Raw genomic sequence first — 13,601 nt, forward strand, 5'->3', positions numbered from 1 at the left:
TTGGTAGATCTTTTTGAGGTCGTCATTTGAAAAGTAGATCTTGACACAAAAAATTGTGGGCACCCCTGTCCTAGATTGTTCCCTTCTCCTGCCTACTCTAAACTCTTTTGTGAATAACTGTGTTTAATGTTACTTTAAGCCCTGAACAAGTAGGCTGGGCTCTCGGCATGCATTCCTAGGCTCACGGTTTTGTTTTTTTCCTTTTTCAGGTGTACCTTTAAAACACAGATCATCTTCCCCCATCACATTACAATATTTTTCTGCATTGTACAATATAGAGCTTCTGCTATATAAGCATTCTTGAGAACATTCACAATGCAGTGTTCACTTTAAACAAAATAAGCTTAAAATACAAGCTCCCTTTTAAAATTTCCAATAGATAATGTGTCTGAAAACACAAGCCAGGCTTTAGGGACAATAATAAAACTGGCTTGTTTGTTCTTTTTAGACAGGGTGGAGTAATTTTAAGAGCTGATAAGAGTGGAGAGAGACTAAAACCCAATAATAGATGTGGAGGGGTTGACAAGTGGGTGGAAGCAATTGATAAGCAATTTATACCCACAAGGGTTGTCATTTCCACCCACACATTTTTTTGACAAACCATTTCAATATCAATGACTCAGATGCGTGAGATAATCCTGCATTTTTTTTTTGGTAAGATGATTCATTTGCACAACACTGTCGTGGATGTCTAGAGGTTTCGAAACGGCTGTGGCCAATCGTTTTCAACAAGGATATCCTTTAAACCCAACCCAGACTAGTAAGACAATGCTATGTAAACCTAAAGTGTAGTTTATGTGCATATACAGTATTTTATGTTCAACTAAAAGCAATTTGAATCAGCATTCACATGCTGCTTGTATTATATATGTCTATGAGTTAGGCAGACACCCCTAGACAAACTCTAAAGGGGTGAGGGAGGGTAACTAAAGTAGAAGCAATTTACCAAACCTGGTCCAATACTACCATTCTCCCTAAGAAATCTGTGAAGTCTATGTCAGGGGCGCCCACTATTTTTCGTTTGGAGATCTACTTTTCAAATGACGTGTTCAGTTCCATAATCATAAGCAGCCCACTTAATGGAAGGGCTGGCAAAACGCACACTATATGTTCCTGGCTGGCCTAAGGCGGGTCATACACTGTTAGAATGTCAGCTGATTCACAGAAATTGTCCAAAATCTTATGAGGGTGGCACTGCCGACTGAACAAAAGATATCGCTCAATCCAAGGAGCCGAGCTGAAAATCTTTGACTGCCAAACAGTGACTGCAGTCAATGTTCAAGTATCGTGTCAGTGGTGAGCAGGAGATTTGTCCATCTGTGATGCTTAGGGTTGATGGAGGAACATGATCGATTTTTGTGTTTGTTTAGCCTGCAGGCGTATGGCCAGCTTTAGTATCTGCCACTGTGCAACACTAAAAAGCTGGATTTAGTTGAGCAAACCTTCCGTCTTCCCCAAGAACATACAAGCATAGAATGTCATTTACACTAAATCCAACTTTTTTTTTTTTTTAAATAAAAAATAAAAACACAATTGCCCAGCACTGCCAAAACAGAAAAAAAAGGCAGATTTTGCTCACTTGCTCTCCAGAGCTGTCCCAAACATACACACCACTTGCCCACTAGATGATGATCATCTTTCAAGTTGAATGAAGCCCAGTGCCATTTAACCCACTTCCTGTGAGCGTAGGCCGCCATGAACACACCTCCTCCTAGGATTGCATTTACTGCTGCAGGTGGACGTGCTCACATGGAAAAAAAAAACAAACATAGGGTTGGGCTTTAAAGCTGAACTCCTAGTAAAAAGCAAATATCTGAAAACAAGAAGCATGTATATTCTTACTTAAAAAGAGAACTATGGGGTAAGTGTTTTTCCCCATAGTTCTCTTTAGGGTCACGGGAGGACATATAACTAACCTCCTCCCATGACCCACCGCTCAGTATAATCGCAAGCTATTTCCTATGGAAATCACTCACCTCATAGTTCTCCTTTAAGTCTCGGTGAGTTCTGTGCAGTGATCCAGTGTCAAACGTTGCCTCTGTGCAGGAGCTTCCTGTAATAAAGACAGGTCACTGTTGCTCTCTCTCCTTGTGCAGGGTGACTGGTCTTGTATCTGTCCCCTCCTGTAGTTTTCTGCAGGCAGCCTGTAGTGGGAGGACCTGCTGCATCCCTCCCACAGCTGGCCTCTCTGCATAGGCAGTGTAATAGAGCGATAATGTCACCACTACTTTTATAAGATAATATCTGTGTTTGTAGAGACATATGGTGAATGCAAAGTGGATTTATAAGCTTTGTGGCTTTTGGAGGAATATATTGAAACTAATGCTTTTGTACCTGGAGTTCAGTTGAAATCATTTTAGTTGCCCCTTTAACATATCCGTGCCAGCAGCGATGATAAATGGCAGTGACTTAAAAGGAAACAATCTATATTGTGAAAAGAACTGCATACGTTTTATGACTGGTTTTACATCAGTGCTCTCTGCGCTGGCTTCTTGAATAAGCTTTAAGTGGCTGGCCCTCCAGGTAGAAAGTAAAAAGAGAATTTCCACCAGGGAAGGGGGGTCTGTCAAACCTGCATAGAAATGAACACAACATACCCCCTACTTCATGTCTGACGCAGAAGGCCGGAGTTAAAATTAGAAACGTCTTTGTGTTTGTGAAACAAAACAAAACACGCAGACATCTATTTTATTACAAAACCCAATGTTAAATAATAGCAGCCGGGCTTAAGAGGTAATCTATCCCACGCTCTTTATGGACTGTGTATTCAGATATTAACCCTTGTATTGAAGTGCAGGATGTCGGTCTAAAGCTGGAGCGTTCTCATTATACTGCGCCATACATACATACATACATACATACCATACATACATACATATAAAAAGAGACCGTCAGCAAAATTAAACATGCCAATATGATTATCCAGTCTAAAAAAAGCAAATGAAGACCGTTCCAATATTTCAAATAAACGTCACGTAGCAGCTATAATACTCATTTCATAAGGCTTATTCTGAGACGATACTTTATTTCAGATTCTGGGTTTTCATCTCATTTTCAATGTTAGATTTGTAACACAGCACAGTGAAATGTCTCATCTCTCTGGCATCACGCCTTTTATTCACATGTAGCTCACCCACCAAACAACTCTCTTTCTTAGTAAACAGTGGGGCTCGACCGATGTGCTAGAATTCTCTCAGTCCATGTATCCTAGAACAGCCTGAATCTCTCTAGTTTGTAAGAGTGAGGCAGAATCAGAGTCAACTTAAAATAATTTTCTGAACTTTTGGAGTCTGCAACATAAAGGACAAGTTCACTTTCAGTTAAAGTGACATTAAAGGCAATTTTTTCCCCCTCACCCCAACGTTAATGTCAGCAATTACCTTAAATTATGTCTTTTAATCCGATCTTCTTTCCTGTAGTTTTCAGCCTTCTCTCCAGCACTGCGGCGAATCTCCTATCCAGCGCCGACTCCTCTGAGCTTGCTGGCACTTACTCTCCCATGGTGTCTGCATGCGGGTGCACGCGTCCATAGACTTACCTTGTGTCTTTCCTCACGTCCCGGCTGAAAGTGTGAACTGTGCATGCGCCCGCCCCAACATGCTTTGCGGACGCCCGTGCAGTTTCACATTTTCGGACGGGAGCGCGTAGGGAAGACACAGGTAAGTTGAAACCGCTGTTAAAGCGGGTTTAAAAAAAACACAAAACTTTTTGCATACATCTACTGCTTGCTAGCAATAGATATATGCAAAAAAAGCTGAGGGTTTAGAAACCCTTTAAGGTGTCCTTTACAAAAAGGAATATGACCTCCTCAATTATAAGTGCCACTGCACATAACAGTATTCTCTTTTTTGCAGCTCCCCCTGCAAAAACCCACAAATACCTTTTGATCCTGGCATCAATGCTACACTGCTAAATGAATTCAGAGCAGAGTTGCCACCCTCATGTAGGCTCTGCCTTTTTGCACTACAGTGGGATGAGAAGATGTTGCAGGGAGCTATCAGCATGGTCACCGCTGATTCATGAGCCTGTAAAGTGCCACTTAGCACCTACTGCCAACACCTAGTCCTGCCCACTGCTTTCGGAACTGATAGCACTGCCTCTGCTGCTGAAACCCTCCATCTGAGAGCTGGACTGCCTGGGAGGGGGAGCATATGAGACACAATTGGAGGATTTGGCTCAATAAGGGAAGGTAAAGGAAGTTTTTTTTTTTGTTTAATTTAAGATATGTGCATCACATAGTTACTGGATTTGATGCCTCTTTGGACTGTTATAAAGGAACCTTTAAAAAATCTCCCACCACCCTGAGTGCAGACTGCTGTGGTAAATACTGTGCTTCCTCTCCATTTCAGTGATCTCTACTTGTGTGGCCTTGACCAATAGCATACAGCCTTTCTTTTGAAAACGCCAATATCGGTTCCCCTTCTCAGTGTGCAAATGCACCACGGTCCCATTTATTTCTATAGGTGAGCCATACTGAGCTCACCCATACCAATCAATGAGACCGCAGCAGATGCGCACACTAAGAGGAGCCAATTAGGATGTTTACAGTCTGTGCAGCACCAGGTAGGGCCACACAGTGAAGATCATTGAACTTAGTGGGTGGGAGTCACTTAAAATTTGATTAGATAATTTGGTAGAATGGACTGATTGATCTGACATTTTCCTTATTCCTTTAAGAGATAGTGGCAGAGAGATAGTCTTACCAAAGATCCTGGCTATTGACCCATGGCATGGAGTCTTACTCCTGATGCAGCATTTTCCATAATAAAAGCAAATGAAAAGAATACTCAATAGTAAACACGACTAATCTTGCTACTATAGTCCAAGGGATACAAGGTGATCTGGCTAGTATCTAACCAAAACTAAACTACCATTGGATGACTTTCCATTGTATCAATAAGGGATTTCAAAAACACTAATGTCTTGAGTTAACCCTCTGTCCCTATGAGGTGTCTAAAGATAAGAGCAGAAAAAGAAACTCTTACGAGTCATTATTTGTCTCATCTGGGAATAAAGTACTGAATCATGTGAAAGATGTGTTCTCAGCAGTTATATATTTCACTTCATGTGGGAAAATGATAATTCCACATCAATCTGATATTTCTGTGAACTAAAACAGTTTGATGTAAAATTATGATTAAAAATAACAAACGTGTAAAATTATTTGTGCAGCTTTGTGAATGGATATGAGAAAGTAACCTCCAATTTTTGAACTGTCACTCCCGTGCCTCTCCAAGTTGCGAGAGTCGTATTTCACTCAGAGCTATGGAATCCCCATGTGAATGCACTGATTGGTCCAGCACTGTCACATGGAGTCACATGTTCCTACTCAGGTCAATGAGCTGAGCCAAGGAAATGCCAAGCATATGTGGGGGCAGCACTGGGGATGAAAATAAACTTGTTTCTTTGCCCTGGATCGGCAAAACAATTTTTTGCTTTAAAGCTGAAATCATGAAATACAAGGCTAAAAATTGCATACATGGTAGCCGATTTATATGCCAAAGGATAAGTAATTATATCCAGCCAGTCCAGAGATTTACACTGACTTGCCAGACAGCAAAGACCAATTGATGACCTGACCTTTTCTTTATTGCAATTAAGCAATATAGCCTGGTCAGCTCCCTGCCCCCAGCCTATGCGAAGGAGAAGCAGCAGACCAATAAGGTCGCTCTACACAGTTCACACCATATCGTTGTGCTAAACATGCAAGATCCATGCGTTTAGTGCTCGCTATGCACAACGAACACTACTGCATGCTACGTGAACTGCTGCATTGTGTTGTTATTCATTAGCACTCCAACACACCTCTCAACAGGTGTGTGCTGCAGTACAGCAATAACAAAAGTAAGCCAGAAGTTTCACTGCATGTTACTGCAGTACAGCACATTGCGCTGCTACGCAACCCAGTGAGAGATGCATTGGGGTGGCTTTGATAATAAAAAGGCAAAGCAATGCATTAGTGTTAGCGAAAATTTCGGCTGAAACATATCGGCCGAAAATGCCATCTTTTGGCCAAAATAGCGGTCCTACTTTCTATCCTCCCCGTTGGGCACTGCTCTGTGTCCCAGCAGGGAAGAGAGAAAATGTCACAGGAGGCCGAGCGCTCTGAGCAGCCGGCATCTCTCCTCCCCGCACCGCTCAGCCTCCTGTCACAGATCAGGAGAGCGGCCATTTGGGCGGAGCCAGCTGTCACAGGAGGCTGAGCCGACGGTGCAGGGGAGGAGCCAGCTGTCAGAGAAGATCGAGCACTCATCCCCACACCACTCGTGCAGCCTCCTGTGACAGTGTCAGAATGGAGAGCGGGTACAGTCAGTGATGGCTATGTTTACTGTGTCCCCAATTATGAATGAATGAATGGGAGTGATCTACATCACTTCCTCTTCATTCATGATTGTGAACACAGTAAACATACTATTTCCACAAGGTATGAACAGTAAAGTCAAAAATAAAAAATAAAAATAAAAATCTAAAAACAAATTAAAACGTTTATAAAAAATAAAATATTTTTTTTTAAATAAGAAAAATTTGAAAAAAAAACAAAAACAAATTTTCAGTTTGTCTTTTTTTCCCATTCTGGTTTCGTTTTTTGAAATGTTCATTTTGGTGCTCCTCTAATTAGCGCACCTAGCACGCAATACTGTGCGCTGAACGCACAAATCCCATACGTTTGGTGCAATGCTATGGGTGAACCCGCTATCAGTGTGTTCCTTAAGCCACATTTGAGCATAGTCTGATGAGAGCATGGACCTTCCCTTTCTTCCAGGCCAATTTCTACAGTGCAAGGCTGGAAATCAAGACTGATTCAGCTATTTACATTTTCATTTAAATAGAATGCATATTTAATGCAATGCACACAAAAAACTGCACTCAGTAGCTTTTTTCCATCTGCCAGGAGTCCAGCTTTATACACTGGCCGGCTAAACTGCCTCAAAGGAGCATTGTTCTTCAAAGCGAAGGTCTAGAATTACAGAAGTCAGCATTTCAACTATGACAACAAAACCCTGTGAATGCAGATTACCCTACCTCACTATCAGGCTCCAATATTCATCATCCCGCTCATGTGAAGCGGTCTTCTAGCTGCTCTTTGTTTTGCTGCAGTGTTTACTGTTGGAAAATGTTTGATGAGGTTTCAAGTAAATATTAGAACTTCAACTTCCTTAGATTACATGATCTGAAGTAGTGCAGATCAGGGTCTGGCTGCTGGGTTTCACTGGAGGAAGTGATGGAGTTAAGTGTTCTATATCCTTCCAGATGGAGAGTTTAAGGTTAGAAAGAGGAACTAGAAAAAAAACAAGACTACCGTGCTGTGCGGATATCTGAATATCAAGAGACACAAAAGTAAATCTATATAAGAAAAAAAGGTTACCAAAATAGAGTCAGACAACCTTCTACGTAAGCATTTCCGGTCACCTTGAGGATTTTGCTTACAATATTGTTTGCGAAGGAAGAAAAAAAAAAAGTAACATCGTGAGGGTTCATATGACCAGTTCAAAATCCAGCAAAACAGTCCTTAAAAGTCTCATATCAGGGAACAAATTGGGGAAACCGCACACTTGGTACTGTGTTCAAGTGCAAATGTCAAAACAATTTCAGCATTAGTTCAAAATGACCCAATACAAGCCTTAGGGCTTGTTCACACCAAGCGCGTTCCAGGAGCGGAGCAGTTACAGACCGGATCAAAACTGCGTCCAATGTATTCCAATGGTATTTTGGGCTCTAGTTCACTCCGCAGCGTTCAGTTACAAACATGTAAAAAAACTGCAGCAAGCCCTATTGTACCTGCTATGGAACGCATGCAAACACCCTGGAACTCACTGAAAGCCCATTTTAACCACTTGCTGGCCGGGGTGTTTATACCCCCTTCCTGTTCAGGCCATTTTTCAGTATTCAGCGCTGCAGTACTTTTAACTGACATTTATTCCGTCAAGCAACGCTGTACTGAAATGAATTTTATACCATTTTTTGGGGACAGATAGAGCTTTCATTTGGTGGTATTTAATTACCACTGGGTTTTTAATTTTTTTACTATATAATGAAAAAAGTACCGAAAATGTGGGGGGCAAAAAACGGTTTTCCCTACGTTATGTTATAAAACAGTTATTACCCAAATTTTTGGCAAAATATAAAAGTCGGGGACATGTCGGGTAGATAGACACCAAACATGTTAAGCTTTAAAATTGCGTGCGTCTGCGAACTCGCAAAAACTACCATACCCAAAATTGGCCATAGGCGACGCTTTAAAAGCTTTTAAAGCTCATCAGTTTAGGGTTATCAGTGATTGATGGCCCTAGAATTATTGCTCTCACTGCAACGTTCACGGCGATACGCAACATGTGCGGCGTAATGGATGCAATCGTCGTTTACGCACTTAGGCGCACTCGGCGCATGTTTGCATGTTTATGTGGGGGGCGGGGGACTTAAAAAAATGTTTTACATTTTTTTTTATTACCTTTATAGGTGACTTAATTTTTTTTTGTAACCAATTCTTTTTATTTTTTCACTTTGTGATAGCCAATTTCCATTGGCAGGTCCTCTTTATGGAGACATCAGGGGTCTTTAAGACTCCTAACGTCACCTAGGGACCCCCAGAGAAGCTGCTTCACCAGCTTCTCTCCGGTTTCTGTACCGGAGAGTGACACTGAATGCAGACAGTGATGTAATACACATCATTGCCTGCATTCAGAAGCGGAGAGGAGATCAAACAGAGCTTGTGTACTGAGCTCCGTTTGATCTCCGGCCGCAGAGCTGCTGTGCTGGTCCCGGGCTCGCACCGGGAACAGCGGAGCTCGGGATCGCCAGCAGCGGCGGAGGGGGCGCACACCCGCATGCACATTACAAGCGATCGGGTGTCTCTACAGACGCCCGAACGCTTGTACGTAAACAGCCATCGCTGGCTGTTTACAGTGCAGGCTGAATTCCCACTCGTGCCCACCGCCAAGCTGCGGGCATGAGCGGGAAAGGACGTTTAAAAAACGCCCACCCACATTCAAGCCGCCGTCCGGCCGTTTAATTACAACAGGCATCCCACCATATTCCCTGAACCCCTGTGGAAACCAGACTATGTTCGCTGGACACAATAAGATGCCCAAGTATCAAGTGTTTTTACACATCTGCTCAGCAAAGGATTTCGATCTACTTGGGGTACCCTACACACTTAAGAAACAATTTCTCCTAAGTTCTTTATCTCTTGCAGTGTGGCCACCCCCACACTGGAAGTGTAAAGTGTTCATTTTGGTCTATGTGCAAAAATAACAAAAAGGTATACTCACCCAGACCTCAAAGCCAGCTGGCTGCTAAGAGTGCTCCCTCAAGCCTCTCTCCTCCTCTGATGCAGAGATAGTATGTTCTTTTTCGACGGCCTCATGTCCAATACATCTATAGGGCATGATAACTCATGGGACCTTAAACTGCTGGAGCAGAGGGGAAAGAGAGGCTGGAAGGACCGCTCTAAGAGCCAGGTGGCTCCCAGGATTGGGTGAATGCAATTTTGTTATTTTTGCACCTAGACCAATACAAGCACATAGCTCTTGTAGTGCAGGGATAGTTAAAAAAAAATTCCCAGAAATTACAGCTTGGCATTGCATGCACCACCCCTGTAAGGAGGTGTGCTTGCTAAATGTTGTCTGTATATGTCAAGTCTCAGTGGTGATAACACAAATACCAAGTCTTGCAGAGTAAGCTTTGCGAGCTGCACATACATGCACGACAGGGACATCCACTCTGTGATGGCTTCATGGCACTACACAAATTCATAAGATCATTTTAATATTTTAAAATGAGTTTACCAAGCAGCCCTGAAAATGTCATACAATGAACATACATCTTTTCCATCAAGTTCAAAGAATAGGACAACGGTGGAAAGGCAAAAAAAAAAAAAAAGCCTGAATACCACCCATTGGATAGATGACAATTATCTAGTTCATGAAATTATACAATCAGCTGATAAGTTACCAGCAAATCCTCTGTAAAAAGACCATATACAACATTTAGGGCACCCATAAATGTACACCAAAACCATCTATAAAAAACTTTACTGTCACTTGTCCTAAAAGAATGAAGCATGTAAAAACTAGGTCATCCATATCACATGATACAAACACGGCCTCATTTATTAAGGTAGCAAAAAAGTTGAAGCCACTATGTGTAAACGACAATAATACAATTGTCATTTTGCCCAGAGTGTGTGGCTTTAAGCATGAAATGGAGCCTTCTGTATACTGGAGGAATGGTAAATGTGTTGCCAATAGTAAACAGTTTTCCGCACTGGGTTAAAAAAAGACAACTGCTTATCATTTTCTTATATTATTAAACATGATCTTTTAAACATCCAACTCCATATTTAGGTTACCTACACAGCAGCCACTAGATTCGTAGAAGACAACACCGTGATCCAATAAGACTCTATAACATTGCTCAACACTGCCTGACCAGCTTTCATTCACAAGAAGCTCACATGTGAAATAGTGAAAGTCAATAGTTACACATGGTTAACATGACTAGGTTTGGTACACGGCACTAAATTCTGGAAAGTGTCCTGTATTCCCCTACACCTGAAAGTACCATGCCTTTTTACTAGGGTATGGCAGTGCATGAAGTGAAAGAGCTCTGAAAAAAGGTATGGTGCCTGCTATGACATTGAAGTGTTAGTTCCTTTACTTGCGACTCAGTACACCATACCTCCTTTGCCCAAATTCCAGACAGTTTAACAGCATCTAATTGCAGGAAAATACACTGACAACTATTTACCATTTCAAAAAGAAAACAAGATTGGCCATCTTACCTCTTCTAATTCAAAAGACTCCTTTGCCTGCGTTAGAAGACTTGCAATTGAAGGATTTGGGGCAAATAGTTCCTTGTCTGGGGTGGATGTCTGTGGATTTTTTTCTGTTAGGTAATTCTCACAATCCTGATCAGTGGATACACTCAAATCTTTAAACCCAGAATCTGCGATTTGTGAAGACATATACTCAACTGAGTTCATGGAGGTTTCTTGCGGTTTAATGCTGTTGGGTTCACGCAAAGGGTCCACGTCAACACCATTTTCTTTTGGACGGGTAGAAATATCATGACCATTCAAATCTGTTGCAAGTAAAGATGAGGCTTCCTCTTTAACTGTAGCAAGAGGTGACAAATTCTTTTTGAACAGCTTCTGTGCCTTCAGCTCATTTTTACTTCCTTCCTCTTCATTATTCTTCGATAACTGCCCTCCGTCATCTGGAGACTGGACAGAATTGGCATCCCCTGCTGCTCGACATAAATTAAGTTTTGATAAAGTCTCCATTAGTCTAGCGGCAGTCTGGCTGGAAGCCCTAGTAAGAGGTGCTGGTTTGGTGGGTTCCACAGTAGTAGATGTTGTTAGAGATTTGGAGCTGCCTATTCGTTGGAGCGGAGTTCCAGAAACTTGAGAATATAATGACGAAAATGCGTTTGCAACATCTGTGAGAACTTTAATCTGACGAAAACGACCTGGATAAAAGAAAGGTAAATGTTAGAAATGGAACAGAAAAATTAGTAGTTTCAGTCTGTAAATTCATATACCTAAAGATTCACAGACACATTTTAACTTGTATTCATTAATTTTTATTAACTTATTAAAGTTGCAATCCAGTATAGAATTTTAAAATCCTTAAAAATAAAACGCCTTTCCGATTTAGTCTGTAGCCAAACATTTTATGCTAATTTTCTTTTAGGCATAGTTATGGATCAATGCACTTTAATATGTTAGGCCTACCATTAAAAAAAAAAAAAAAAAATACTAAAAATATACCCAGATTTAAAGATGAACTCCAGGCAAACAGTTAAATTCATATATAGGAACTGTTTTACCTACTAAAGGATTTGTATTTTGTGCATTAAGTACTGAGATTTACACAGCTCTGCCAAACAGCACAGTCCTGCCCGAGTTACGTGATATTTCTTCTTCTGCAGTTTCACGTTCACTTACAGGTCTCTTCTGCACCCCCACCTTGTGACTGGACAGTGGAAGAAGCAGCAGACTGATGAACTTACTGAATAAAAGATTACTTTGTTGAATACTTTTGCACTTCCCTCCCATCAGCAAGTTCTTTTATATCCGATTGGCTCCTGTCTTGCTTCACCCTCCCCCTCTCTGACCTCTGCTGTACAGGGATTACATGCAGAAGGCTGATTCCAAGCCAAAGATCAGATTACAGCACTTGTTGAGGATACCGTTGCAACTAAAGGCTCCTGTTTGACAGTTTAAACAACTACCAAATCATGTAACTATGATACACAAGTTTCAAAATAAAAATAATTATCTTCCCTGACTGCGCCAATTGTTTTTTTTTCATTTTTGTGTGTCACACACTCCCCCTCCCGGACACTGCACCCCACTGTGGGAGGGTTTCATGAACAGGGGCAGTGCTGGCAATCCAGAGAGCAGTGACAAGGTCTAGGTGTGGCTAAATGCTGACTGACAATCTACAAGCTTATGAATCAGCATTGACAATACTGACAGCAACTTGCAGTTTCTTTTTTTTCATCCCACTGTAGTGCAAGTAGGCACAGCCTACATGAGTGGCAAGTCTGCTCTAAATTCAGGAGCAGTGCAGCATTTTTGCTACTCTATCACAGGAAGTTGCGTTAGGTGGGCTTCGCTGGCAGGATCAACAGGTATTTGTGAGACTTTGCAGAGGGGCTAAAAGAAAGACTAAGTGCAGATTAACTTAAAATTTTTTTTTGTCAAGCCATAGGTTTTACTTTAAGGCTTTGTTAATGATTACAGAACTGCATTCATTTGTGCATTTTAAATCTGCTCAGAGTTCAGCTTTAAGCATTCATTTTTAATTAACAGAAGTAAATAGAGCTTTTAAAACTTTAAAAACCAAGAAAAAAAATTAGAATTTTAAAGATATTCCCATAATTGGAATTACTGTCCTTTTAGCTTTACAATTAAGAACAAGAATCCTGAGGCATTATTTCAGCAAATGGCAGGTTAGCCATTTAAAAAAAAAAAAATAAACTTACCAATGTTTAAAAGGTATATAAAGTGCATCTACAAAAACAAAAAGGAGATCTTAAATGCTATAGAGCGATGGTTAAGCGATTACAAATAAAATATCTTCATCCTGAGCTAGTCACTTGTGTAACGTGTATGCCTAAAGTAAGCTATACACGCAGCAGATGAACCACAAGAAATTTGCGGCACGGGTGCCGCTGTCGGCACCCTTCTGCCTAGCATCCCTCTATCAGCCGATTGAAGCAGCAGGTTGGATAATTCTTGGCAGAACAGAGTTAGCAGCCAAACAGCTACTAGCTCCATTCGGGTATTCTGACAGTCAACGGCCGCAGTCAGATTACAATGGAAACTGCAGGGGATTCCTCGACGCATCAATGCTCATAAGCTTTAGTCATTGCAGCTAGAAGTCACATAGTTGTAAGACATTTGGGCTTGACTTTAGCAACATATAAGATTGCTATAGCCAGTGTCCCTATGCACAATTACATATTTTGCTAGGTTGAAAAGAAATATAAAAGGTGCTCTGTTGACCCCTCTCCGCTCTACAATAGTCAATATTTCCAATGGTGTTCAATGTGAATGGGGGAAATCAAGTGTTTTTTCTCCTTCAGGCCACTGGGCT

The 13,601-nt window shown here is 41.4% G+C and overlaps 1 protein-coding gene across 2 annotated transcripts in view; it reads right to left on the reverse strand.

Moving 5' to 3' along the window:
* The window catches only part of SSFA2 (sperm specific antigen 2), a 93,838-nt gene that overhangs the window by 48,016 nt on the left and 32,221 nt on the right, over positions 1-13,601 (reverse strand). For both annotated transcript variants that reach the window (XM_018559503.1, XM_018559504.1), the window contains one exon: positions 10,781-11,466. In XM_018559503.1, the coding sequence (XP_018415005.1) occupies positions 10,781-11,466 (686 nt within the window). The remainder of the gene's footprint in view (positions 1-10,780; positions 11,467-13,601) is intronic.

This window comes from Nanorana parkeri, unplaced genomic scaffold, assembly GCF_000935625.1.
Source record: "Nanorana parkeri isolate BGI_ZX_2015 unplaced genomic scaffold, ASM93562v1 scaffold400, whole genome shotgun sequence".
Lineage (NCBI taxonomy): Eukaryota > Metazoa > Chordata > Amphibia > Anura > Dicroglossidae > Nanorana > Nanorana parkeri.